Source organism: Rhinoraja longicauda, chromosome 4, assembly GCF_053455715.1.
Source record: "Rhinoraja longicauda isolate Sanriku21f chromosome 4, sRhiLon1.1, whole genome shotgun sequence".
In the NCBI taxonomy this organism is placed as follows: Eukaryota; Metazoa; Chordata; class Chondrichthyes; order Rajiformes; family Arhynchobatidae; genus Rhinoraja; species Rhinoraja longicauda.
This window is the reverse complement of record NC_135956.1, coordinates 67,388,515-67,415,360: the sequence shown is the minus strand read 5'-3', so window position 1 is coordinate 67,415,360 and position 26,846 is coordinate 67,388,515. Positions and strand designations below refer to the sequence as shown.

The 26,846-nt window shown below is 44.1% G+C and overlaps 1 protein-coding gene across 1 annotated transcript in view; it reads right to left on the bottom strand.

Annotated features, from left to right (window-relative positions):
- The window catches only part of LOC144593179 (mitochondrial potassium channel ATP-binding subunit-like), a 49,458-nt gene that overhangs the window by 10,092 nt on the left and 12,520 nt on the right, over window positions 1-26,846 (bottom strand). The window contains 10 exon segments of the mRNA XM_078398664.1: window positions 2,915-3,009; window positions 5,738-5,874; window positions 6,912-6,945; window positions 8,415-8,520; window positions 10,534-10,631; window positions 12,659-12,744; window positions 14,914-15,075; window positions 18,418-18,523; window positions 20,146-20,240; window positions 23,118-23,273. Of these exon segments, the coding sequence (XP_078254790.1) occupies window positions 2,915-3,009; window positions 5,738-5,874; window positions 6,912-6,945; window positions 8,415-8,520; window positions 10,534-10,631; window positions 12,659-12,744; window positions 14,914-15,075; window positions 18,418-18,523; window positions 20,146-20,240; window positions 23,118-23,273 (1,075 nt within the window).

Genomic DNA, 26,846 nt, shown 5'->3' with positions numbered 1-26,846 from the left:
GATTGACGGGCTGTTTCATTTTGTGTCTGTGCCTATTTGAGAGAAGCCAGATACAGGGTACAGTAGCACAAAATTCCCTCCTGCAAAATATATAAACTGAACTTTTTTGTTGTTGTTTATTACGGGTTTTACAGAGTACTATTTTTACATATCTGTTGTGCAGCTGCAAGAATTTCATTGTTCGTTTGCAGGACATATGACAATTAAACATTCTTAACTTTAGATGGTTTTACATGACTCTTCATGCCTGCAACCACAACAACCTGACTGCGGGCGAGGACAGCAGGAGAAGGGAAAGACATTGTGGCCTTCCATCACAGTGAGGAGAGAGAGGACTGGAGGAGACTCACTGTGATGGATGTTTCTTTGATGGATGTTTCTTTTTTTGTGTGTTTTTGGGGTTGGGTAATTTGAATGCCTATTTAATGCTTTTATTGTTGGACTGTGTTTTTGGGGGTTTTGGGGTTGTGTAATTTGAATGCATATTTAATGCTTTTATTGTTGGGCTGTGTTTTGGGGGTTTTGGGGTTGTGTAATTTGAATGCCTATCTAATGCTTTTATTGTTGGACTGTGTTTTGGGAGTTTTTTGGGGTTGTGTAATTTTAATGCTTATTTAATGCTTTTATTGTTGGACTGTGGGTGACTGAATTTCGTCCAATATTGGATGACAAATAAAGCTATCTTGAATCTTGAATCTTGAATCTTGAATCTGTCCCGGTCTGCCCACATGGTAGGGGATGTAACACGACCAGACACGCAAACTGTTCCCATTGTCTAATATTATCCCATATGGAACCACCCTGCACTGGCTTCAACATCGTCTCGAAATCATAAACTAGCCTGCACTGTCCCGCATTATCACTGTCAATTAACAGCTCCAGAAGTGTCAGTCTGATGAAGGGTCCCGACCTAAAGCATCATCTATCCATTTCCTTGCACAGATGCTGCCTGACCTGCTGAGTTCCTCCAGCACCAGGACTCCATTGTATCTCCACAGGTGTCACGTTTGAGGCATTTGCAAGAATTCTTTGAGGATCAAACAGTGATAAAAGAAATGTACCACCAGATTCAGGAATAGCTTCTTCCCCGCTGTTATTAGACTATTGAGCAGTCCTCCCATAAGTTAGAGTGTAGTCCTGATCTTCCAATCTACCCCATTGCGGATCTTGCATTCTTTTTGTTAATGTACTTTCTCTGTAACTGTAAAGGCATAACGCTGTAACACAATATTCTGCACTGTGGTATTTTTCTCTGTGCACTACCCAATGCCCTTCTGTATGGCTTGATTGTGCTCTGGTATGGTATGATTTGACTGGATAGCATACAGCTCAATGTATCTCAGCACATATGTCTACAATAAACCAATACAATAAGGTTCACTGGGTTAATTCCTGGCATGAAGGGGTTGATGAGTAAAAAAAGTTGCATCGGCTGGCCAATACTGGCTGGAGTTTAGAAGAGTGCGGAGTGCAGAGTGATCTCATTGAAACACAAGATATCTAACAGGATATAGAATAGCACAGCACAGAAACAGGCCCAATGTCTGTGTTGAAACATAGAAAATAGGTGCAGGAGTAGGCCATTCGGCCCTTCGAGCCTGCACTGCCATTCAATATGATCATGGCTGATCATCCAACTCAGTATCCCGTACCTGCCTTCTCTCCATACCCCCTGATCCCTTTAGCCACAAGGGCCACATCTAACTCCCTCTTAAATATAGCCAATGAACTGGCCTCAACTACCTTCTGTGGCAGAGAATTCCACAGATTCACCACTCTCTGTGTGAAAAAAAACTTTCTCATCTCGGTCCTAAAAGACTTCCCCCTTATCCTTAAACTGTGACCCCTTGTTCTGGACTTCCCCAACATCTGGAACAATCTTCCTGCATCTAGCCTGTGCAACCCCTTAAGAATTTTGTACGTTTCTATAAGATTCCCCCCTCAATCTTCTAAATTCCAGCGAGTACAAACCGAGTCTATCCAGTCTTTCTTCATATGAAAGTCCTGCCATCCCAGGAATCAATCTGGTGAACCTTCTCTGTACTCTCTCTATGGCAAGAATGTCTTTCCTCAGATTAGGAGACCAAAACTGTACGCAATACTCCAGGTGTGGTCTCACCAATGCCCTGTACAACTACAGCAGAACCTCCCTGCTCCTATACTCAAATCCCCTCGCTATGAATGCCAACATACCATTCGCTTTCTTCACTGCCTGCTGCACCCCCTGCATGCCTACTTTCAATGACTGGTGTACCACGACACCCAGGTCTCGTTGCATCTCCCCTTCTCCTAATCGGCCACTTTTCAGGTAATAGTCTAATATGATGTCGACCAATTCTTTATGCCAGGGCAAAATCCATACACCCCATTCCCTACATATCCATGTGCCTTTCCAAAAGTCTCATGAATGCCACTATTGTATCTGCCTCCACCACCATCTCACCCTACTGACAGGCATCCACCACCCTCTATGTAAAATAAACTTGCCCCACATATCTCCTTTAAACTTTGTCCTTCTCACCTTAAACCTATGCCCTCTAGTATGTGATGTTTCCATCCTGGGAAAACAACCCTGACTGTCTACCCTATCTTTTCCTTTCATAACTTTATATCCTTCTATCAGGTCACCCCTCAACCTCTGGAGTTCCAGAGAAACCAATCCAAGTCTGACCAACCTCTCCCTGTAGATAATACCCCCAAATCCAGGCATCATTTGTGATAAACCTCCTCTGCACCCTTTCCAAATCCTTCCTGTATTGAAGTGACCAGAACTGCATGCAATGCTTCACATTTCGACAGGGATATGGATATTGGAGAATATAGGTCAAATGCAGGCAAATTACATGTTGAAATAGGGCATCTTGTTGGCATGGACGGGTTGGACTGAAGGGCTTGTTTCCACTTTCGGACTCACCTGTTCCCGATTGTCCAACGATGGCAACCACCTTGGAAGCCGGCAGGGTGAGATTGAGTGTGTGCAGAACCATGTGGCCAGGTCTGGTGGGATAGCTGAGGAAAGAAAAGTAGACTTTTACTTAATTTACAATAGAGCCTTGTCAATGTTACTTACGACTCAGGGGTGCTGGTGGCAAGCTTTGCAGCAGAACTTCAGAGACTATGGTTTGAGTGTCCGCCATTTCAGGAATCTATGAAGCTACACTGAAGTCTTATCCATCTTCACAGGGAAACTGGAACTGTTCCCACAACAGCACAGTATTCTCACTGGTAGAATGAGCCAAAACGTATCTGATCAACCTACTCTATATCAGTGAGATTGAGCATAGACTAAGGGACCACTTCCCTGAATGATATTTATGAGAATGCACAAGGCATAATTAGTAAGTTTGCAGATGACACCAAAATAGTTGGTATTGCAGACAGTGAAGATCGATATCAAAAATTACAGCAGGATCTTGATCGGCTGGACAAGTGGGCTGAGGAAAGACAAATGGAGTTTAATGTGCAAGATGTTGCATTTTAGGAAGTCTAAAGATGGTAGGACATTCACAGTGAATGGAGTCTTGTAGAACAGAGGGATCCAGGAGTACTGAAGATACTGAGTTTTAAAGTTGATACATTATGTTACAGTCTACAAGATGTTTGTGAGGCCGCATTTGGACATTTGTGTTCAGCCTTGGTCACCCTGCTCCAATTGCCATTAAGCTGGAAGGTGTGCAGAGAAGATTTGGTGTTTTCACCAGGATTCAAGGGCTTTAGGGAAAGGTTGGGCAGGCTGCGTTTTTATTCGTTAGAGTGGAGGAGGCTGAGGGGTGATCTTATGGAGTATAAAATTATGAGGGGGATAGTGTGAATGCATAGAGCTTTTTTTTCCAGGGAAGGGGAATCAAGAATTGCAGGACATAGGTTCAAGGTGAGATGGGAAAGATTTAATAGGAATGAGAGGATTTTTTTTTCAGAGGGTGGTGGGTACAAGGAACACGATGAAAGGAACCTGAGAGGCAACTCACATAGCAGTTGGTAGGTATAGAGAATGAGCTATCAGAGGAAGTAGTTGAGGCAGGTACTATAACAATTTTTAAAAGACATTTGGACAGGTACATTGACAGGAAAGGTTTAGAGGGATATGAGCCAAACATGGACAAGTGGGGGTGGAATTTAATGGCGATTACCAGGGAGAATGTGCTTGGCAAGCTGAAAGGGCAGAAGGTGAATAAGTCGCCTGGGATGGATGGACTGCACCCGAGGGTTCTGAAAGAGGTGGCTTTAGAGATTGTGGTGGCATTGATAGTGGTATTTCAGGAATCACTAGTCAGGAGTGGTCCGAGATGATTGGGAAGTTGCCAATATTGCCCACTGCACAAAAAGGGAGCAAGGCAGAATAGTGGAAACTGCAGGTCAGTTAATCTGACTTCGGGGGTTGGTAAGATTTTAGAGCCCATTATAAAGGATGAGGTTACGGAGTACTTTGAAGATTACGATAAAATAAGCTGGTCAGCATAGCTTTGTGAACGTGAGGTCTTGCTTAGGAAGATGAGACCCCACAGCATCAAAAGACAGATACTAGCATGGATAGCAGGTTGGCTGGATGGCAGAAGACCAAGAGTGGCAATAAAGGGGGCTTTTTCTGGTTGGCTGCCAGTGACTAGTGGAGTTCCGCAAGGGTCGGTGCTGAGGCCGCTGCTCTTCATGTTGTATATTAATGATTTGGATGAAGGGATTGAAGGCTTTGTGGCAAAATTTGCAGATGATACGAAAATAGGTGGAGGGGCAGGAAGTGTAGAGAAAGCAGGAAGGACTTGGACAGGTTGGGAGAGTGGGCAGAGAAGTGGCAGATGGAATATAGTGTAGCAAAGTGTGGAGTCGTGCATCTTGGTGGGAGGATTAAACGTGTAGACTATTTTCTAAATGGGATGAAAATCCAGAAATCGGAGGTGCAAAGGAACTTGCGAGTGCTGGTGCAGGATTCCCAAAAATGTAATCTGCAAGTCAAATCAGTAGTGAAGAAAGCAAACTCAATGCTAGCATTTATTTCAAGATAGCTTGTATAGAAAAACAGGGATGTAATGCTGAGGCTCTATAAGGTGCTGGTAAGGCCACATTTGGAATATTGTGAGCAACAGTGAAATGCTTGGATAGCGTGAATGTGGAGAGGATGTTTCTATTAGTGGGAATCTAGAACTAGAGATCATAGCCTCAGAATTAAAGGATGTTCTTTTAGGAAGGAGATGAGGAGAAATTTCTTTAGTCAGAGGGTGGTGAAACTGTGGAAACTTTTGCCACAGAAGGCTGTAGAGGCCGTCAGTGGATATTTTTAAGGCAGAGATAGATAGATTCTTGATTTTTACAGGTGTCAGAGGTTATGGGGAGAAGGCAAGAGAATGGGGTTAGGAGGAAGAGATAAATCAGCCATGATTGAATAGCCAGATGGCCTAATTCTACTCCTGTTCCTTATGACCTTATGACTGGTGAAGATGGGCATCTTGATCGGGATGGATAAGTTGGGGTGTCAAACTTGTTTCTGTGCTGTATGACCATGATACTATGAAGTTCTTAACTTTGAATATTTCAGGGCTCCCTGTTGAGTAAAATTCCTCTGCATTTAGACTGTGTTGTGCATAGATTAGCAATATATGAAGACACCGTGTGAACGTTTAAATCTAACCTTTACATGGCTAAGGACAATCAACAGGTGATAATCACTGCCACTGAAGTCCAATGTCCAAACATATTATGAGTTGGTGGATTTGACTGATGGACACCTTCAGCTCTTACAGACCTGAATGTAACATCGTGGAACTGCACGTGTCCGACCAGGGCATCCAATGGGATCTGGTGCCCGCCTTTTATCGGAATAGTCGGCTCCAACATCATGAACTCAAACACTCGGCTTCCAGAGCTCATTCCACGGACTATCTGCATATACAAGAAGTGGGGTCACCATTGGATATTAAGAGTTGCAAAGAGCTGGGGGTGGAGGGGGGTTGTAGACCAGGTTGGAAATGGCAGGTGGGATGTGGAGGGGGGGCTTGTGGGGAAGAGGTGGTGTTAGTGATGGGAATGGCAGTGCAGTTTGGGGAGATGATTTGGGGAGGTGGTGATTGGGCATGGGAGTGGTACTAGGGTTGTGGTGTTGAGGCAATGTGTTTGGTATCAAGTGTAGGTAGGTAAGTGGTGTCAGACACAGATGGGGTAGAGACGAAGCCTTTAGGCACGCGGCCTTCATTAATCAGGGCATCGAGTATAGAAGTTGGGACATATGTTACAGGTGTATAAGATGATGGTAAGGTTCCACTTGGAGTATTGTGTTAAGTTTTGGTCATCCTGCTGCAGAAAATATGCCATTACGCTGGAAAGTGTGCAGAGAAGATTTACAAGGATGCTGCCAGGACTCGAGGGCCTGAGCTATAGGGAAAGGTTAGGTGTGTTAGGACCTTATTCCTTGGAGTGCAGAAGGGTGAGGGGTGATTTTGTAGAGGTGTATAAAATCATGAGGGAAAGACATAGAGTGAATGCAGGGACTGAAGAACTAGAAGGAATAGGTTTAAGATGAGGGGGACGGATTTAATGGGACCTTAAGGCGCAATCTTTTGACACAGAGGGTGGTGGGTATGTGGAACGAGCAGCCAGAGGAGGTAGTTGAAGCAGGTACTATACTGTAACACCATTTAAAAGACATTTGTACAGGATTGGAAAGTTCCAGGGTGATTTGAGCCAAATCTGGCAAGTTGGCGTTGTGTAGATGGCCACGTTCAAGTTCGGCCGAAGGACCTGTTTCCACGTTCTATATCTAAAACTAAATCTGGGCAAGTAGGATTCCTGTAGATGGGGCATGGTGGTGGGCATGGACAAGTTCGGCCGAAGGGCCTGTTTCCGTACACTTTATGTAGGAGAGTGTCATTTTGTTGTGCTTTGATAATATGGAGTTAAGGCCGCGGGTTGGAGGCACTCACCTGTCCAAAGGCGATAGATATTTGTGCCAAAGACCTGCACCAACAGAGAAAGGAATGGTTAACTGAGAACAAGTGATAGTTTTTAATGTGGATATCGTAAATTGCACCAACATGTATCTCCTATCCTTCACTGCCCCTGAACTCAACATATTGACTTCTGGAAAACATTACAGCTCAAAAGGAAATTTCACCAGCACTGCAACAGGGTGAGGGATAGCATGAGTTAGGTACAGTGTAATCTCCTTCTACTGTCCGGTCACACAATCCCAGGGCAGGGACAGCATGGGTTCAACGTAGGCTGAAGCACCCTCAACACTGCACGGTCACACACTCCCAGGGTAGAAACAGCATGAGTTAGACACAAAGTGAAGCTCCCTCTATGGTGTTTGGTCACACTTCCAGGGCAAAGATAGCAAGGGTTATGTGCAGAGTATGCTTCCTCTACATTGACCCATGATACATTCTCAAGACCGTAGAAGAGATTCACCAGGATGAAAAATGGGTTTCGAGCTTAAGTTATCGGGAGAGTTTGGATAGGCTGGGACTTTTTTCTTTGGAGCATAGGAGGCTGAGGGTGACCTTATTGAGGTGTACAAAATCATGAAGGGCATGGATAAAGAGAACACTCATAGTCTTTTTTCCCAGGGTAGAGGATTCTAAAACTAGAGGCTAAAGGCTTAAGATGAGTGGGGAGAGATTTAAGAGGGACCTCAGGAGCAATGTTTTCCCTCAGAGGGTAATCCGTATCTGGAATGAGCTGCCAGAGGAGGCAAGAGAAGCCAATACAACTACGAATCTTAAAGGACATTTGGACAGATATATGGGTATGGAGGATTTGGAGGGCTAAGGGACAAATGCAGGCAAATGAGACTTGCCCATATGTTCATAAGTTCTAGGAGCAGAATTAGGCCATTTGACCCATCATCTACTCTGCCATTCACTCATGGCTGATCTATCTTTCCCTCTCAATCCCATTCTCCTGCCTTCTCCCCATCACTCCTGACACCCTTAGAAATCAAGAATCTGTTAATCTCCACCTTAAAAAATATCTGTTGACTTGGCCTCCACAACTGTCTGTGGCAATGAATTCCACAGATTCACTACCCTCTGAATTGTCTTAGTCCAAAACTGGAGATTTGAACTAAGCCCTAGAGAGACATTAACTTACTGTCAATGCTGCATCTGGAAAATCTGACCCATGCCTAAGTGGATTTGGATAGTAGTCTGAAGAAGGATTGTGTCCTGAAATGTCATTTGTCCATACTCTCCACAATTGATGCCTGACCCGCTGAATTCCTCCAACACTTTGTTGTTTGCTCAAGATTCCTGCATCTGCAGTCTCTTGTGTCTAGTTATGGACAGTGCAGGGATTCAGGTTCCAGGACATAAAACGGCGACTCCCAGCACAAGTCACCATCCACAGGTGGTGGATCTTAATCCATCTGCTCTGCCTGGGAGTGGGAGCACTCAATGCCCGGCACCTACCCCCTCCCACCATCTGACCTCTGCACAGTCTGTGTGGCCACCAGGAATGACATCATGTCGCCAGCGCTTAGCTCGTCTGTTGCCACCAATGATCCACTGAGACATATCGTCACCAGAGCTACACCTGCAACAGATGACAGCAAGAGTCAGGAGCGTTTTATTGTCATATGTCCCGAAAAGGAACAATGAAATTCTTACATGCAGCAAGCAGCGCAACAGGTTTCTAAACCTGTAATGGACATTTATTGTACAATAAACCTGCAACTGCAGCAACAGACACTAACCAGAGCATTAATAGAATGCCGCCCCAGTAGATAAATGTCCTAAGATATACCATTCAGAATCAAAAAGTCAAATGAGATGATGGATGAAGTAATAAATGGCTGAATGAAATTGAGTCAAGAGAGCTGTATCTTGCTGAAACAGCCCCTTCCACCCACCTTGTCAATGTTGGCCAAGATGGCATATTGGGCTAGTCCCATTTGCCTGCATTTAGGCCATATCCCTCCAAACCCGTCCTATCCATATGTGTCCAAATGTCTTTTAAAAGTTGTAACTGTATCCATTTTTATAGCTTCCTCTGGCAGCTCAATCTCGATACGGACGACGCTCTGAATGAGAAAGTTGCCCCTGAGGTCCCTTAAAGCTCTTCCCTCTCACCTTGAGCTTATTGTATTAGAACGCTCTACCTGGGAAAAGACTGTGAGTGTCCTCTTTATCCATGTGCTTCATGATTTTGTCTACCTCAATAAGGTCTCCCCTCAAGCTCCTGCTCAAAAGAAGAAAGTCCCAGCCTGTCCAACTTCTTCCTATAGCTCAAGCCCGCAAGCCCGCAAGCCCAGGTAACTTCCTGGCGAATCTCTGATGCATCCTTTACATCTCTAATGTCATGCTTCCTATAGCTGGGCGACCAAAACTGCACACAGTGCTCCAAATGTGGTCTCACTAACGACTTCTACAGCTGCATCGTATCCCTACTTTTACACTCAATACCCTTCGCAATGAAGACAAGCGTGCCAAACACGTTTCTCACTGCATTGAAAGTACACATTTTGAAACTGCTCTTCCAATTCCAGACACCAAGTCTTTAAAATGCAACAGATGCCTGTGGGTACCATTTCCCACAAATTGTTAATCAGTGAAATTACCCGTACCCCTACTGACTCACATTTTATCAGCAGCTTGGACTTTATTCTGATACTTTATTCTGTTACTCCTTCCAAAATTCATATTTTGGTGAACGGTACCATTTTCTTTTAGTGTCCATGCTCACTGTTTTCTTCTGCTTTTGTATCTAGATATTCTATTATATCCTTCAGTGAAGATTCCATTAAGATTCCAACAACCAATTATTAGAGTCGTGGAGCAAACAGGCCCTTCAGCCCACCTTGTCCATACCGACAAAGTTGACAAACTGCGTTAGTCCCATTTGGCTGCATTTGGCTCATACCCCTCTAACCCTTCCTAACCATATATTTATCCAATATCTTTAAAAGTCATTATTCTATCTACTTCTAAAATATCCTCTAGAAACTCATTCCAGATGCACACGAGCCTCTGGGTGGAAAAAGTTACCCCTGAGAACTCTCTTAAATATCTCACCCCTCAGCCTCCTATGCTCCAAAGAAAAAAAGTCATAGCTTATCCAGCCTCTCGCTATAACTCAAGCCTGCAATCCCAAGTACCATCCTGTTGAATCTCTTCTGCACCCTTTCTAATTCAATGACATCCTTCCTGTAGCTGCTGAAGTTCAAGTAGTTCATCAATTATTTTCATTACACTGTTTATCTTCTTTAACACCAAGAACCTTTTAACACGCTTGGGAAAATCCTGGGAAAAGTGATTCATCATCATTTCAACCATTTAACCGTTGTTAACCCTCTGGAAGCTCTAACCTTTCAAGACTTTTATTTTTGTTATTCATCTGCCCAATGACAGCTATTATTTTCTTTTTTTATTGATTATTCTTTCTCTCTGTAATACAGTGTGATACCTATGGATACACTAGTTCTAACAGCTCCTTACCTTGTTCACTTACAATAACACACCCATCGCCTCCCTTTCTTTGATGTTACCCTTTGACTGCGTCATGGAGGATGGGATGGGGATTACCAATAAATAAAATAGCAGTACTTACAATTCAGTGTAAAATTTGATAATCCCTGGAAGATGCCAATTCCCAATCCCAAATACTGGTTGGTATCCTGGGCTTTATCCACTTCCTTTGAGAAAAGCCTTTAAAAAAAACCCAGAATATTACCAGCAGTTCGTCAAACCATTCCCAGTATAAAGTTCAGATACGAGTTGTTCTGCTATAATGCATGTTTCCACGATTTGAATTGGATACAACATGAGCGATGAATTAGGAACATTGTTTGTATGGTGCTGGCTAAATTGGTGACAATGTGATTCTGATTGGGAGGTGAGAATTGCTTAAAACTATGGAAATTGACAATTGGAAAAATAAGCTGTCTTGGATTTAAATAGTCTGGGGAATTAAAAAAAATTGTCATCAGACAGCACTGTCTCTTAGTTGCTACTTTTTCTGCGAATGGCCGTGGAAATTGACAAATAATTTTTGAAGAAGGAACCAAAAAGGTTGATGAAAGCAAAGCCGTAAATGTTGTCCATATGGATTTCTGCAAGACATGATAAGGCACATGGTAGGCTGCTCTAGAAGTTTACATCACACGGGATCCAGGAAGAACTAGCCGACTGGATGGTTGGCTTCGTTGAAGGAAGCAGAGAAGGGACTCGACGGAAACATCTCCCATTCCTTCTATCCAGAGATGCTGCCTGTCCAGTTACTCCAGCATTTTCTGTCTATCGTCCATAATAATAAAAGGTTGTTTCTCAGATTGGGGGCCTGTGACTAGTGCTGTGCATTAGGGTTCAGTATTGGGTTCATTGCTGTTTGCGGTTTATATCAACAATTTCGATAAGAATGTATGACACGATTAGTAAATGTGCAGATGATACTAAAGTTCAGTTTTGGTCACCCTGCTATAGGTAGGATATTGTTAAGCTAGAAAGACTGCAGAATTTTGACAGGACTCAAGGGCCTGAGCTATAGGGAGAGATTGGGCAGGCTGTCTTTATTCCTTAGAGAGTAGGACGCTGATGGATGACCATATAGAGGTATATAAAATCATGAGGGAAATAGAAACTGAATGTACAGAATCTTCTATCAAGCGTAGGGGAATCAAGAACCAGAGGACATAGGTTTAAGGACAGAGTACATAGGAGGCCATAGGTGAGAGGGGAAAGATTTACTAGGAACCTGAGGGGCAAATTTACACACAGAAGGTGGTGGGTATATAGAACGAGCTGCCAGAGGAGGTTGTTGAGGCAAGTATTATAACAACATTGAAAAAAACAATTGGCCAACATTTAAAAGACACATTTCCCTCTAAACAGGAAAGGTTTAGAGGGATGTGGGTTAAATGCCGGCACATGGGACTAGCATAGATGGGGCATCTTGATCGGCATGGGCAGGTTGGGCTGAAAGGCCTATTCCTGAGCTGTGTGATTCTATAACACGATGATTCCCTGATCACTTCTATTGACTCTTGTGCCACAATATTAAACAATGCAATGTACAGCCTTCCAATTATTGTTAGTTTGCAGTAATAAAATAAACTTACAAATATTACAAAGACCATTATGTTTGAAAATCCTACAGGGAAAAATGAAAATGAGAGCCTGAAACTTTCCACCTACTAACCTTCTCCTCTTTATTGACACAATTGTTTTGATAATGTGATTTTCATTTGTACCTGTGCACACTCTGTATTCTATTAATTTGTATTTAAAGCACAGATTGATAGGTTCTTGATTTGTAAGGATGTCAAAGGTTACAGAGAGAAGACAGGAGAATGGAGTTGAGGGAAAAAAATAGATCAGCCATGATCAAATGGTAGATCAGACTTGATGGGCTAATTTTGCTCCTTTGACTTATGGTCTTATGAGGCATGTTCCATGTATGTCTCATGAGTCAACTCCTGCACATGCAGAGCATACAGTGATTAAAGTAAAGAATTCTTTCCTGTCTAGTATTGCACGTCTTGGAGTAATGGTGGGGAAGACAGTGACCTTGCTTCACATCCTGCCCGTGACGATACAAACCAGTGAAAGAGGGAGACATGTATTTCCCCTCCGATACTCTAAGCCATGTGGCTGCCATAGTTTAGTTCTGAATGACATTAAGTTGGTGCCGGTACATCGACCCCGGTATTGGCACCTATGGCTCCCATTTTCCTTACTCAATTTCCAGATCTTCCATTGCAAATGCCTTCACCGTCCGTACATTTCCCAGTGCCTCATCTGCCACGCACGTCGCTTTGGCAACCTGCAAATGATTTGTTAGAAGAGATTTCAGACTCGGTGAAGTTATAAACCTAACTCCTACACTTTTGCTATTAAACTAGGGTAAACATTTTCAAAAGACATTCAATAATCAAGAGGATGAATTTGCGTGAATCATTTCAGTCATGTGTGTTAGTGGAAAAACAATAGCTTTGCATATTTTGTTTTAACTTTTCCGTACAAACATAGAACAGTACAGCACAGGGCTCTTTGGCCCACAACTTTAGTGCCAACCCTGATGTCTAGTTAAACTGATCTCATCTGCTGAACATGATCCATATCCCTCTATTCCCTGCATGTCCATATGCCTATCTAAAAGTCTCACAAATGCCACCATTGTATCTGCATTCAACACCACTCCAGCTGCGCATTCCAGGCACCCACCACCATTTGTGTAAAAGATGTGTCTCATACATCTGCTTTAAATTTTCAGAGACACATGGAATTGCAGATTCTGGAATCTTGAGCAAAACATAAAGTGCTGGAGTAACACAGTAGGTCAGGCAATATCTGTGGATGTTGTCGAAACGTCTTCTGTCCATTTCCTTCCTCAGATGCTGCAAGATCCGCGGAGTTCCTCTAGCACTTTGCGTTTTCCTTCAAACTTTCCCCCTCTCAACTTATAACAATTCCCAACACTCTTTGAAATTACCATCCTGGGAAAAAGGTTCTGACTGCCTCAAGGCTTGAACATCAACAGCAATTATGGTCCATTCATGGCAAAACGCTAAGCGCTGGAGGAACTCAACGGGTTATCGCGGGTCAGCCGGCATCTCTGGAAGGAATGATCTGACAACATTTCGGGTGGGGACCGTACTTCAGATAAGAAAAGTGTTGATACAAAACGTCGTCTGTCCATTTCCTCCACGGATGCTGCCTGATCCGCTGAGTTCCTCCAGCATTTAGTGTTTTGCTCAAGATTCCAGCACATGGTCTATTCATAATTGACCTTAAGAAGGTGCCAATAGTTTTTTTTGTTTGAGACTGCATGGTGAAGGTACTCTCACAGTATCATAAGAGATTAGCCGGACTGAACCCAATAACAGCAGAAAAACAATAATTTTGGCTGAGTGACAAGGAGAGGATATTAATGGTGTGTCCAATATGCTTCTTTATAGGCTTTGAGACAGGCTCATGGATATGCAGAGAATGGATGGTATGGACACCGTGCAGGCAGAGACTGGCATTATGTTTGGCACATTGTGGGCTGAAGGGCCTGTTCCTATGTTGTACTGTTCTATGTTCTATGTTCTCCTCTTGGGGACAGAGATTCTGCACATCAATGCTGTCATTGTCCTGGGAGTGTTTGACAGCACAGTGTGGAGGAACGTTAACTGGTAAATGGGACCCACCTACGTTTGACAGGGTAGGCCTCTCCCTGGTACTGCTACGCCTGTGCACCCCTCCCCTGGTACTGCCTGAACCATGCACTCCTGTCCGAGTGCTGCTCTACATAGGGAAAACCTCCACCAGTATTAGCCCGTGACAGGTCAGATCCCCCAGTACTGCCCCCTGATCAGGCAGATCTCCTTCAGCACTGCCTCCTGACAGAACACTCCCCCCCCAGTGCTGATCCTCTGAACGTGCTCTCCTCCCTCTAATTAGCTTGGCTGAGCTAATTATGAGCTTAGGTCTTGGAATCTGGAATGGTTCTAAAGCTAGCTGGCCCAGAATGCCAACAACCTGAAACTCTGATAGTACCAAGCTCAATTCCTTTCTGGCTGCTATTTCAATATTTGATTATTGTGTATTTCATCCTCTGTCTCCTTTTAACTACTTTCCACACATTTCAATAAAAACATCAATCTCCTTCCCCAATCTCCCAGCACAGTACATTGATATTCTCCCAACCAGCCCTTTCCAAACACCCAGTTCCACCTGTGCTAACACATTGCACATGCAAGATACTAATCCTGATTAAATACTTTCTCTCACCTTACCTACCACCCAACTCATTCTCTTTTCCCAGGCATGTCTCACCCAAGATAGACACAAAATGCTGGAGTAACTCAGCAGGTCAGGCAGCTTCTCTGGAGAAAAGGAATACTTGACTTTTCGGGTCATGACCCGTCTTCTCACCCAAGTTGGGTGACATAAAGATTGGTTTTGATCAACATTTTACCAGCAACCACACAAGCATTTCCATTCATACCTGCTCCTGAGCTTTTCGTGAGAGTTTCCGAAGAGAGGAGCCCATATATGCTCCAGTTCCCACCAGGAGCGGCATCATTACGCAGATGAGTCCCGTCAGCTTTGGTGAAACAAAGTACAGAGACACCAGGCAACCGATTGTTTGTGCAATACTCTTCAGACCCTGGAGATCAAAGCAGGCAAACAACTGAGCAGTCATGGACTCGTCATACAAGGTTCAGGATGAGCTTCTTCCCAGCAACCATTAGGCTCTTGAAACCATGACCTCAAGGTTCAGGAACAGCTTCTTCCTAGCAACCATCAGGCTCTTGAACATGGCACAAAACTAACTAAACTATAAACTGTCTTGGGTAGACACAAATGCTGGAGTAACTCAGTGGGACAGGCAGCATCTCTGGAGAGAAGGAATGTGTGATGTTTCGAGTTGAGATCCTCCTTCAGACTGATGTCAGGGGAGTGGCAGTACAGAGATAGAATGTAGTCGGAGACAGTAAGACTGGTGGGAGAACTGGGAAGGCGGAGGGGATGGAGAGAGAGGGAAAGCAAGGGCGACTTGAAGTTAGAGGTCAATGTTCATACTGCTGGGGTGTAAGCTACCCCAGCGAAATATGAGGTGCTGTTCCTCCAATTTATGCTGGGCCTCACTCTGACAATGGAGGAGGCCCAGGACAAAAAGGTCAAATTGGGAATGGGAGGGGGAGTTAAAGTGCTGAGCAACCGGAGATCAGGTCGGTTAAGGCGGACTGAGCGGAGGTGTTCAGCGAAATGATCGCCGAGCACTTGGTCTTGCCGAAATACAGGAGTTGACACCTGGTACAGCGGATACAGTAGATGAGGTTGGAGGAGGTGCAAGTGAACCTGTGCCTCATCTGAAAAGACTGTCGGGCTCCTTGGACGGAGTCGAGGGGGGAGGTAAAGAGACGTGTGTTGCATCTCCTGCGGTTGCAGGGAAAAGTACCTGGGGAGGGGCTCGTTTGGGTGGGAAGGGACGAGTTGACCAGGGAGTTACGGAGGGAACGATTTCTGCGGAAAGCATAAAGGGGTGGAGATGGGAAGATGTGGTCAGTATTGGGATCCCGTTGGAGGTGGCAAAAGTGTTGGAGGATTATATGCTGATATATGAACTGTCTTGGTTGCTGTAAAGGATTTGGGGTTTCTAATTTAGTGATTTTTTTGGTTTACTACGTTACTAGGGTACTGTGTCTGCAGGCCTGTTGTGCTGCTGCAAGTAAGAATTTAATTGTTCCGCTGACGGTGCAGGCGATAATTAAATACTTTTGGCTTGATTCTTGAATTCCTATCCATTCATCTGTACAATTACCTTGACTCTCAGTCTGAAGAAAGGTCTTGACCCAAAACATCACCTATTCCTTTCTCTACAGCTGCTATCTGACCTGCAGAGTTACTCCAGCATTTTGTGGCGAAAAAGTCCAAGTTGTATCCGGTTCTATAACTTCCTCGCAGCTCATTCCTAATAAGGACATAGAAATATAGAAACATAGAAAATAGGTGCAGGAGGAGGCCATTTGGCCCTTTGAGCCAGCACTGCCATTCATTGTGATAATGGCTGATCATCTGCAATCAGTAACCTGTGCCTGCCTTTTCCACATATCCCTTGATTCCACTAGCCCCTAGAGCTCTATCTAACTCTCTTTTAAATTCATCCAGTGAATTGGCCTCCACTGCCTTCTGAGGCAGAGAATTCCACAAATTCACAACTCTCTGGGTGAAAAAGTTTCTTCTCACAGTTTTAAATGGCCTCCCCTTTATTCTTAGACTGTGTCCCCTGGCTCTGGACTACCCCAAAATTGGGAACATTTTTCCTGCATCTAGGTTGTCTAGTCCTTTTATAATTTTATACGTCTCTATAAGATCCCTTCTCATCCTTCTAAACTCCAGTGAATACAAGCCTCGTCTTTCCAATCTTTCCTCATATGTCCCTCCATCCCAGGGATTAACCTAGTGAACCTACACTGCACTGCCTCAATAGCAAGGACATCCTTCCTCAAATTAGGAGACCAAAACTGCACACAATACTCCAGATGTAGTCTCACCAGTGCCCTATACAACTGCAGGAGGACATCTTTGCTCCTGCACTCAAATTCTCTCGTTATGGCCAACGTGCCATTAGCTTTCTTCACTGCCTGCTTGCTGTACCTGCACGCTTACTTTCAGTGACTGGTGTACAAGGACACCAAGGTCTCATTGCACTTCCCCTTTATCTAATCTGACAGCATTGAGATAATAATCTGCCTCTTTATTTTTGCCGCCAGTGGATAACCTCACATTTATCTACATTACACTGCATCTGCCATGCATCTGTTCACTCACTCAACCTGTCCAAGTCACCCTACAACCTCCTAACATCCTCTTTGCAGTTCACACTGCCACCCAGCTTTGTGTCATCCCCAAACTTGCTAGTGTCACTTCTAATTCCATCATCCAAATCATTAATATATATTGTAAATAGTTGCGGCCCCAGCACCGAGCCTTGCGGCACTACATTCTCCACTGCATGCCATTCCGAAAAGGACCCGTTTATTCCTACTCTTTGCTTCCTGTCTGCCAATCAATTCTCTATCCATGTCAATACCCTAGCCCCAATACCATGTGCTCTAATTTTGCTCACCAACCTCCCCTGTGGTACCTAATCAAAGGCTTTCTGAAAGTCTGGATATACTACATCCACTGGCTATCCTTCATCCAGTTTACTTGTCACAACATCAAAAAATTCCAGAAGATTGGTCAAGCAGGATTTCCCCTTCATAAATCCATGCTGACTTGGACCTATCCTTTTAACGCTATCCAAATGTGCTGTTATTACCCCTTTAATAATTGACTGCAGCATCTTCCCCACCACCGATGTCAGGCTAACTGGTCTATAATTCCGTTTTCTCTCTCGCTCCTTTCTTGAAAAGTGGGATAACATTAGCTACCCTCCAATCCACAGCGACTGATGCTGAATCTATTGAACATTGGAAAATGATTACCAATCCGTCCACGATTTCTTGAGCCATCTCTTTGAGTACCCTGGGATGCACACCATCAGGCCCTGGGGATTTATCAGTCTTCAGTCCCATCAGTCTACCCAATACTATTTCTCACCTGATGCAAATTTCTTTTAGTTCCTCTGTCTCCCTTGATCCTCTGTCCACTAGTACATCTGATATCTCCGAGTGAAGAATTTACCTCTGAGATCTCTCTTAAATCTCTCCCCTCTCACCTTGAGCCTATGGCCTCTAGTTTTAGAATCCTCTCCTGGGGAAAAAACTGTGAGCGTTCACTTTATCCAAGCCCCTCATGATCTTGGACACCTCAATAAGGTCACCCCTCAGTCTCCTGTTACTGTATGGACGGTGGTAGGAAGTAAATTCAGTCATGATCACATTGAATGGCAGTGCTGGCTCGAAGGGCCGAATGGCCTACTCCTGCACCTATTTTCTATGTTTCTATGTTTGTGATTCATGGCATTGTTAAATCCCAACCCAGATTCCAGTAACCTCACCTGAGAAATCACCAACTTGAAGGAGGATTTAAATTCCTGGATGTCACTGGTTAGGCGGCTCACCAGGTGACCTGTCCGCGTGGCATCGTAAAACGCCACGTCCAACCTTCCACACGTTAGGGAAAGAAACAAAGCACAATCTGATGTAAGACAGAGACACACACAAGGAACTGCAGATGCTGCTTTACAAAAAAAGATACAAAGTGCTGGAGTAACTCAGCAGGTCAGGCAGCATCTTTGGAGAACATGATGGGTAACGTTTCAGGTCGGGACCCTTCTAACAGTCCCAACCCAAAATGTCACCTATCCATGTTCTCCAGCGATGCTGCCTGACCCACTGAGTTACTCCAGACTTTGTGTCAAACTGATGTAATCTTTAAATGCATCTATTCAGTAAAGCTTACTCAGTAATGCTTAGATACCCCGATCAGCTTTGAACCCGAGTGCGTGAAGTGGCAGTCTACACGGAATCCTCAAAAAATACTTCCCAGACTAAGCTACGACAATCAACCAAATTACTCAAATTAGTTTGTTCACTTTTAAAATATTTTACAAGATATTTGAGGCTGCATTTGGAACATTGTGCTCAGTTTTGGTCACTGGTATAGAAAAGACGCCATTCAACTGGAAAGAACGCAAAGAAAATTTATGGGAATGTTGCCAGAACTTCAGCACAGGAGGATGAGGGGTGACCTTAAAGAGGTGTATAAAATCATGAGGGGTATAGCTCGGGTAAATGCACAGAGTCTTTCACCCAGAGTAGGGGAATTAAGAACCAGATGAGAATAGGTTTACGGTGAGATTTAATGGACACCCGAGGGCAACCTTTTCGTACAGAGGGTGGCAGGTATATGGAACGAGTTGTCAGAGGAGTTAGTTGAGGCAGGTACGATAACAACATTTAAAAGATATTTGGACAGGTACATGGAAAGTAAAGGATTAGAGGGCTGTGGGTCAGGCTTGGACAAATGAGACTAACGGTAGACGGGACATTTTGGTCAACAAGGAACAGTTCGGCTGAGGGCCTGTTTTCATGCTCAATGGTATGAAATTATGTTGGTCACAGAAAAAAACATATTAGTTAAAAACAATAGGGAATTTGAAATATCTATTGTGAGGGGATAGGCTTACACAGTTCAAATCACCTTTATATGGGTTATTAGGCATTGCATATGGATTAGTATGTCAATAAAACACAATTTTGGTAAAATATTTGGATTGACTTTAACAGTTACAGTTTCTGTTAGTTCTGAACCCTGCGGATGACTTGGAGAAGAGGGTGCAAGACGTTCACAGCACCAGAGAACCGGGTTCAATCCTGACCTCAGGCGTTGGCTGTGTGGAGTTTGCATGTTTTCCCTGTGACTGGATGGGTTTCCTCCAGGGTCTCTGGTTTCCACCCACGTCCCAAAGATATGCGGATTTGCAGGTTGATTGGCCTCTAGAAGAGCTGCCCTCAATATGTAGGGAGAGGATGCGAAAGTGAGATAACATAGAACTGATGTGAATGGGTGTTCGATGGTCGGATTGGACGTGATGGGCTGAAGGGCCTGTTTCCATGTTGTATCACTGAACAAAAACAAGGAATCATTGACTGCCGCGTGAGCAATCAGACTTCCTCCATCACAACAGCAAGTGTGAGTAACCTCTTCATACCATCGCAATGCAAATCTAGCGTCAATTTCAAACAAAACAGAGACATGATTCATAAAGCTAAACACTTCTGACCTGATGAGGGCTGCAAATAACTCTTTCCTCATGGCGGCAGCAATTCTCTCCCCAATTCTGGACAAGAGGGTGATGTAAAAGCAGCTCAGGATTCCCTAATAACGAAAGAAGAAAAAACAAGTCAAAAACTGATCTCCAGCAAGTGCAGGAAACTGCTTTTTATTGTGTTCAATTTTAAACACCATAAGGGGGAAAGATATTAGACTTAGAGCTTGATAGCAGGAAAACAGGCCCTCCAACCATGTCCATGTTGACCAAGTTGGCATACTGGGTTAGTCCCATTTGCCTGCGTTGGCCCATATCCCACTAAATCTAAACTAAACTAAACTCTTCCTATCCATATATCTATCCAAATATCTTTTAAAAGTCACAATTATATTTGCTTCTTCATCTTCCTCTGGCAGCCTATTCCAGATACTGACTACCCTCTGAGTAAAAAGGTTGCCCCTGAGGACCATCTTGAATCTCCTCTCTCATCTTAAGCCTTTGCCCTCTAGTTTTGAAATCCTTTACCCTGAACATTGTCTGTGGCCATCACCTGTCCTTCTTCCACAGACACACTTGTGCCCACACATCCCTGTGGAGGCAGCACAGAGTCCACTGGCTTCCAGAGGCTTTCAGGACCCAGTTGGCTGGAGTGCTGGATAATTATATCATTATCATTGAAGATTTGTTCATTGTCTTAAAATAACTTTTTTGAAGCAAAAACAAACAATATAAAGAGGTTACAGTCAGTTGAATGCTCCCTCTACACTGTTTCACAACCACTCCCAGTGTAAGTAATTCACATTGTACAGTTACATACTTAATTCAAGTAATAAAATAAATATGGGCAACGAAAGCAAATGTTAGACTAACCAATAAACCACTAGATTCGCACAAAACAAAAATCTGGTTTACTAATGTTTCTCAGGGAAGGGAATCTGACTGTCCTCTACATGACTAAAGCCCCACCGATGTAATTGACTCAATAATTGACTCAGTTCTGGGCAGTTAGGGTTGAAAAATAAATGTTTTTTGTTATCAATGACATCCACATTCTGAGAACCAATAAATTAAATGTCTTGTTACAATCAGCAATATCTTGATTATAATTATTTTAATCCTTCACACATTTTGCAGTGTTTATGACTGCACTGTGTTGCGGGGAACAGCTAAAGAGACACACGCTGATAACAATGTGCTCATAAGATCATAAGGAATAGGAGTAGAATTAGGCCATTCAGTCCATCAAGTTTACTCCGCCATTCAATCATGGCTGATCTATCTCTCCTAACCCCATTCTCCTGCCTTCTCCCCATAACCTCTGATACCTGTACTAATCAAAAATCTATCTATCCCTGCTTTAAAAATATCCACTGACTTGGCCTCTACAGCCTTCTGTGGCAAGATTCACCACACTCTGACTAAAGAAATGTATCCTCATCTCCTTCTTAAAAGGATGTCCTTTAATTCTGAGGCTATGACCTCTAGTTCTAGACTCTCCCACTCATGGAAACATCCTCTCCACATCCACTCTATCCAAGCCTTTCACTCTATCCAAGCCTTTCACTATTCTGTATGTATCAATGAGGTCCCCCCTCATTCTTCTAAACTCCAGCGAGTACAGGTCCAGTGCCGACAAATGCTCATCATAGGTTAACCTACTCATTCCTGGGATCATTTCTTGTAAGCCTCCTCTGGATCCTCTCCAGAGCCAGCCCACCTTCCTCAGATATCGTGCCCTAAATTGCTTACAATATTCCAAATGCGGCCTTACCAGCGCCTTTTCGAGCCTCAACATTACATCCCTGTTTTTGTATACAAGCCCTCTTGAAATAAATGCTAGCATTGATTTTGCTTTCTTTACTACCGATTCGACTTGCAGATTAACTTTTTGGGAATCCTGCACCAGCACTCCCAAGTCCCTTTGCACCTCTGATTTCTGGATTCTCACCCCATTTAGAAAATAATCCACACCTTTATTCCTACTACCAAAATGCATGACTCTACACTTTGCTACACTATATTCCATCTGCCACTTCTCTGCCTACTCTCCCAACCTGTCCAAGTCCTTCTGCAGAGTCCCTGCTTTTTCTACACTACCTGCCCCTCCACCTATTTTTGTATCATCCGCAAACTTTGCCACAAAGCCTTCAATCCCCTCGTTCAAACCATTGATATACAGTGCTGAAGGCCAATTCAGATTGTCATACAGCACAGAAAAGGGCCCTCGGCTCAATGTCCATGCCGACCAAGGTGCCCACCTAAGGCAGTCCCATTGGCCTACATTTGGCCTATATTTCCCTCAGCTTTTCGTATCCATGTACCTGTCCAAACATCTTTTAAATGTTGTTATTATATCTGCCTCAACCACCTTCTCTGGCAGCTCGTTCCACATACCCACCACCCTCTGTGTAAAAAAGCTTCCCCCTCGGGTTCCTATTAAATCTTTCCCCTCTCATCTTAAACCTATGCTCTCTAGTTCTTGATTCTTTTCTGGGAAAAGACTGCATTCATCCTACCTATTCCCCTGATGATATGTGAATAACATCATACTCCTCCTCAGCCTCCTGCGCTCCAAGGAACAAAGTCATAGCCTCCCTAACCTCTCCCTACAGCTCACGCACTTGAGTTCTGGCAACATCCTCATGAAAAAAAGATAGACACAAAATGCTGGAGTAACTCTGGAGCGAAGGAATGGGTGCCTTCTCTGCACTTTTTCCAGCATTGTGGCGTATTTCCTATAGCAGGGTGACCAAAACTATTCACAGTACTCCATGTGTGGCCTCGTCAATGTAGAACGCAACAGAACAGACTTTTCAGCCTGCAATATCTGTGCCAAATATGCCAAAACCAACTCTTATCTGTCTGCACATAATGCATATCCCTCCACTCCCCTATCCAAAAGTCTCATAAACAACTTGTACATGATCAACAATTCAGCAACAAATGTAAATGGAACACAGAAAATGCCCTCCATCCCACCTTACCTGTACCACGTAGATCCCCAGTAATTTTCCACTTGGCCCCTTCATGCTCCTGTAGTAACAGATAGGATCGTTGCGCAAGCACTGGATGATCCCGTTCATCAGGTCCCCCAGCAAAATGGGGATCTGAGAGTTCAGGTATGCCGTACCGCAGGCAAACTGGGAAAGGGAAAGGAACGAGAGCATCAACAAAGACTTCAGAGCATTGATGGCCAGAGTGTGGAATCAAGGAACCAAGATAGCAGCAGAGTGTGACTATTGTTTGTGTGCACACAGTAAGGACAATCAAAGGGTGCATCACAGTTAGAATCCAGCACCTCCATGGCCAATCTCAGCTATCCTTGTCATGGGTTGTTGGCCAATAGCTTAGAGACGGCCATGGTGGCGCAGCGGTAGAGTTGCTGCCTTACAGCGCTGGAGACCCAGGTTCGATCCTGACTACGGGTGCTGTCTGTATGGAGTTTGTGCGTGCGTGGGTTTTCTCCGAGATCTTCGGTTTCCACCCACACTCCAAAGACGTACAGGTTTGTAGGTTAATTGGCTTGGCATATGTGTAAATTGGCCCTAGTGTGTGTAGGATACTGCTAGTGTGGGGATCACTGGTCGGCGCGGACTCGGTGGGCCGAAGGGCCTGTTTCCGCTCTGTATCTCTAAAAAACGAAAACTAGATCCTTGGTAAGTAGATCCTTTTTCCCAGAGAAGGATCTACTATTATCCAATGCAATCATTCTACTCTTTTAAATCTCTTTTCCACCTGTAAGTTAGCAACATTTCTAATCCCTTTGCTCTATCTAAGATTTATGTTAACTTATATGTAGTGTTGTGTCTAGTTGCTTTTTTTAGTATGGCTGTATGGTAAATCGAGTTTCACTGTACCTTAATTGGCACACGTGACAATAAAAGACCTTTAAACCTTTGAGTTGACTTGATTGTACTTTACACTAGAAAAGCATGCAGCACCTCACCGCTAATCTCCTGAACCCCACAGCCCAGTCTCTCAGTGGCAAAGGTGTTCTCAACCACAGTGGGTCATTATAGGGCTTGTGGAGAGAGTCTGGATTGCATTAAGCAAGAACTGACGGAAATAAGTCGGTGTGTCTGCTTGCGTGCTCTGCCAGAGGCTGTGTATTGGCAGCTGATCAGATGGTCGGAGGGGAGGAGGTGGAGCCGAGGGAGATGCCTGTGGTGGCTATTCATCATTATGACATGTGGTAAACACCGCATGGTTCCTGCAACCTGCCAAATACTCAGCCCGAGATGGGACAAACACTGCAGTAAACATCTCAGCACACAGCACTTCACCCTCCTGCCCATCCCCCATCCTCCAGTCATCCAGCAGCTTCTAATATTTAAGAACCCGGGAACGGGGAGACTGCAGATAGACGGCACGCCAAGAGAGGTAAAGCCACCCAAAACCAGCCTACCCACCATCAACTCCATCTGCCTTTCACACCAACTCAGGAAAGCAGACACCAAAATCAAGGACCACGCACATCCCTGTCATTCCCTCTTCCATCAGGCAGAAGATACAAATGCTTGAAAGAATGTACCACCAGATTCAGGAAGAGCTTCTTCCCCGCTGTTCTCCATCTAGAGAGCAAACCTCCCAAACGTTGGGGTGTGGTCACAGACTCAGTACAGAAGCAGGCCCTTCGCCCAACTCGTTAATGCCACCCAGGATGCCCCATCTAAGCTGAACCCACTTGTAGTCCCAATCTTCAAACCTACCTCATTGCCGACCTTGTGCTTTTATTTTGAATCTGCACTTTCCTCTAACTGTAATGTTGCAACGCTGTGACACTATATTCTGTACTCTGATATTTTTCTCTTTACACTACCTGTTGTACTTGTGTATGGCTTGATTGTACTCATGTAGGGTATGATTTGCCTGGATAGCATGCAATGTTTTTCACCGGTACCGCAGTACTTGTCTCAATAATACATCAATCCCAAATCACTATCCAGAGATGACTCCTACAACTCTTGTTGGTGTATGAACAGTGATTCTTCCTATGTTCCAATGCCCATCAACTCATGAAAGATTTCATCTACCAGTGTCTATAATCTTCTTATGATTCTAACACATTAAATCCACGTACATAGGAGGAGTAACAGAAAGAAAAGAGGAGTGTGAAAGGAAGAGAGGTTTATCCCCACGACAACGCTGATTTAACCATATAACCATATAACAACTACAGCATGGAAACAGGCCTGTCCAGCCCTACCAGTCCACGCCGACCATTCTCCCTGACCTAGTCTCATCTACCTGCACTCAGACCATAACCCTCTAATCCCCTCCTATCCATATACCTATCCAATTTACTCTTAAATAATAAAATCGAGCCAGCCTCCACCACTTCCACCGGAAGCCCATTCCATACAGCCACCACCCTCTGAGTAAAGAAGTTCCCCCTCATGTTACCCCTAAACCTTTGTCCCTCAATTCTGAAGCTATGTCCCCTTGTTGGAATCTTCCCCACTCTCAAAGGGAAAAGCCTACCCACGTCAACTCTGTCCGTCCCTCTCAAAATTTTAAAAACCTCTATCGTCCCCCCACCTTCTACGCTCCAAAGAATAAAGACCCAACCTGTTCAACCTCTCTCTGTAGCCTAAGTGCTGAAACCCAGGCAACATTCTAATAAATCTCCTCTGTACCCTCTCCATTTTGTCGACATCCTTCCTATAATTTGGCGACCAGAACTGCACACCATACTCCAGATTCGGCCTCACCAATGCCCTGTACAATTTTAACATTACATCCCAACTTCTATACTCGATGCTCTGATTTATAAAGGCAAGCATACCAAACGCCTTCTTCACCACCCTATCCACATGAGATTCCACCTTCAGGGAACAATGCACAGTTATTCCCAGATCCCTCTGTTCCACTGCATTCCTCAATTCCCTACCATTTACCCTGTACGTCCTATTTTGATTTGTCCTACCTAAATGCAGCACCTCACACTTATCAGTATTAAACTCCATCTGCCATCTTTCAGCCCACCCTTCCAAAAGGCCCAAGCCCACCCAAAAGAACTGAGTGATCTCCTGGGAGAGGCGAAAAACCGGATAAAAAACCCAGGCCAATTTGGGAGAAAAAAAATCCGGGAAATTCCTCTCCGACCCCAAGCTAGGCGATCGAAATTTGTCCGGGAGATCACACAGGTCTTACTCCTTACTATCCCCACACAATCCCCACACAATACTTCCCAAGCAACACAGCTTGGTGCTGGTGCTGCTGCAATATCACCCTATCAGAGATATTGGATTAGGGGGGTATTAGTTACAGGAAGAGTTTGGATGTACTTGGATTGTTACCTCTGGAACACTGGAGGTTAAGGGGAGATCTGACAGAAGTGTATAAAATTATGAGAGACATAGATAGGGAAGACAATCGGAACCTTTTTCCCCAGGATAAAAATATGAAATGGAGGGATATAAAATTATGAGAGACATAGGTAGAGTAGACAGTCAGAATCTTTTTCACAGAAAGAAAATCTAAAATGCTAGAGGTTATAGCTTTAAGATGAGAGGTGCAAAGTTTAACAAAGATCTGCAGGGTAAGTTTTTTCTTTACACAGAAGATGGCGAGTGCCTGGAATGCGCTGCCAGCAGTGGTGATGGCAGATACAATTGTGGCATTTAAGAGACTTTTGGATAAGCACATAGAAATGCAGGGAATGGAAGAATATGGCTTAGTGCAGGCACATAAGAGTTAGTCTTTGTATTATG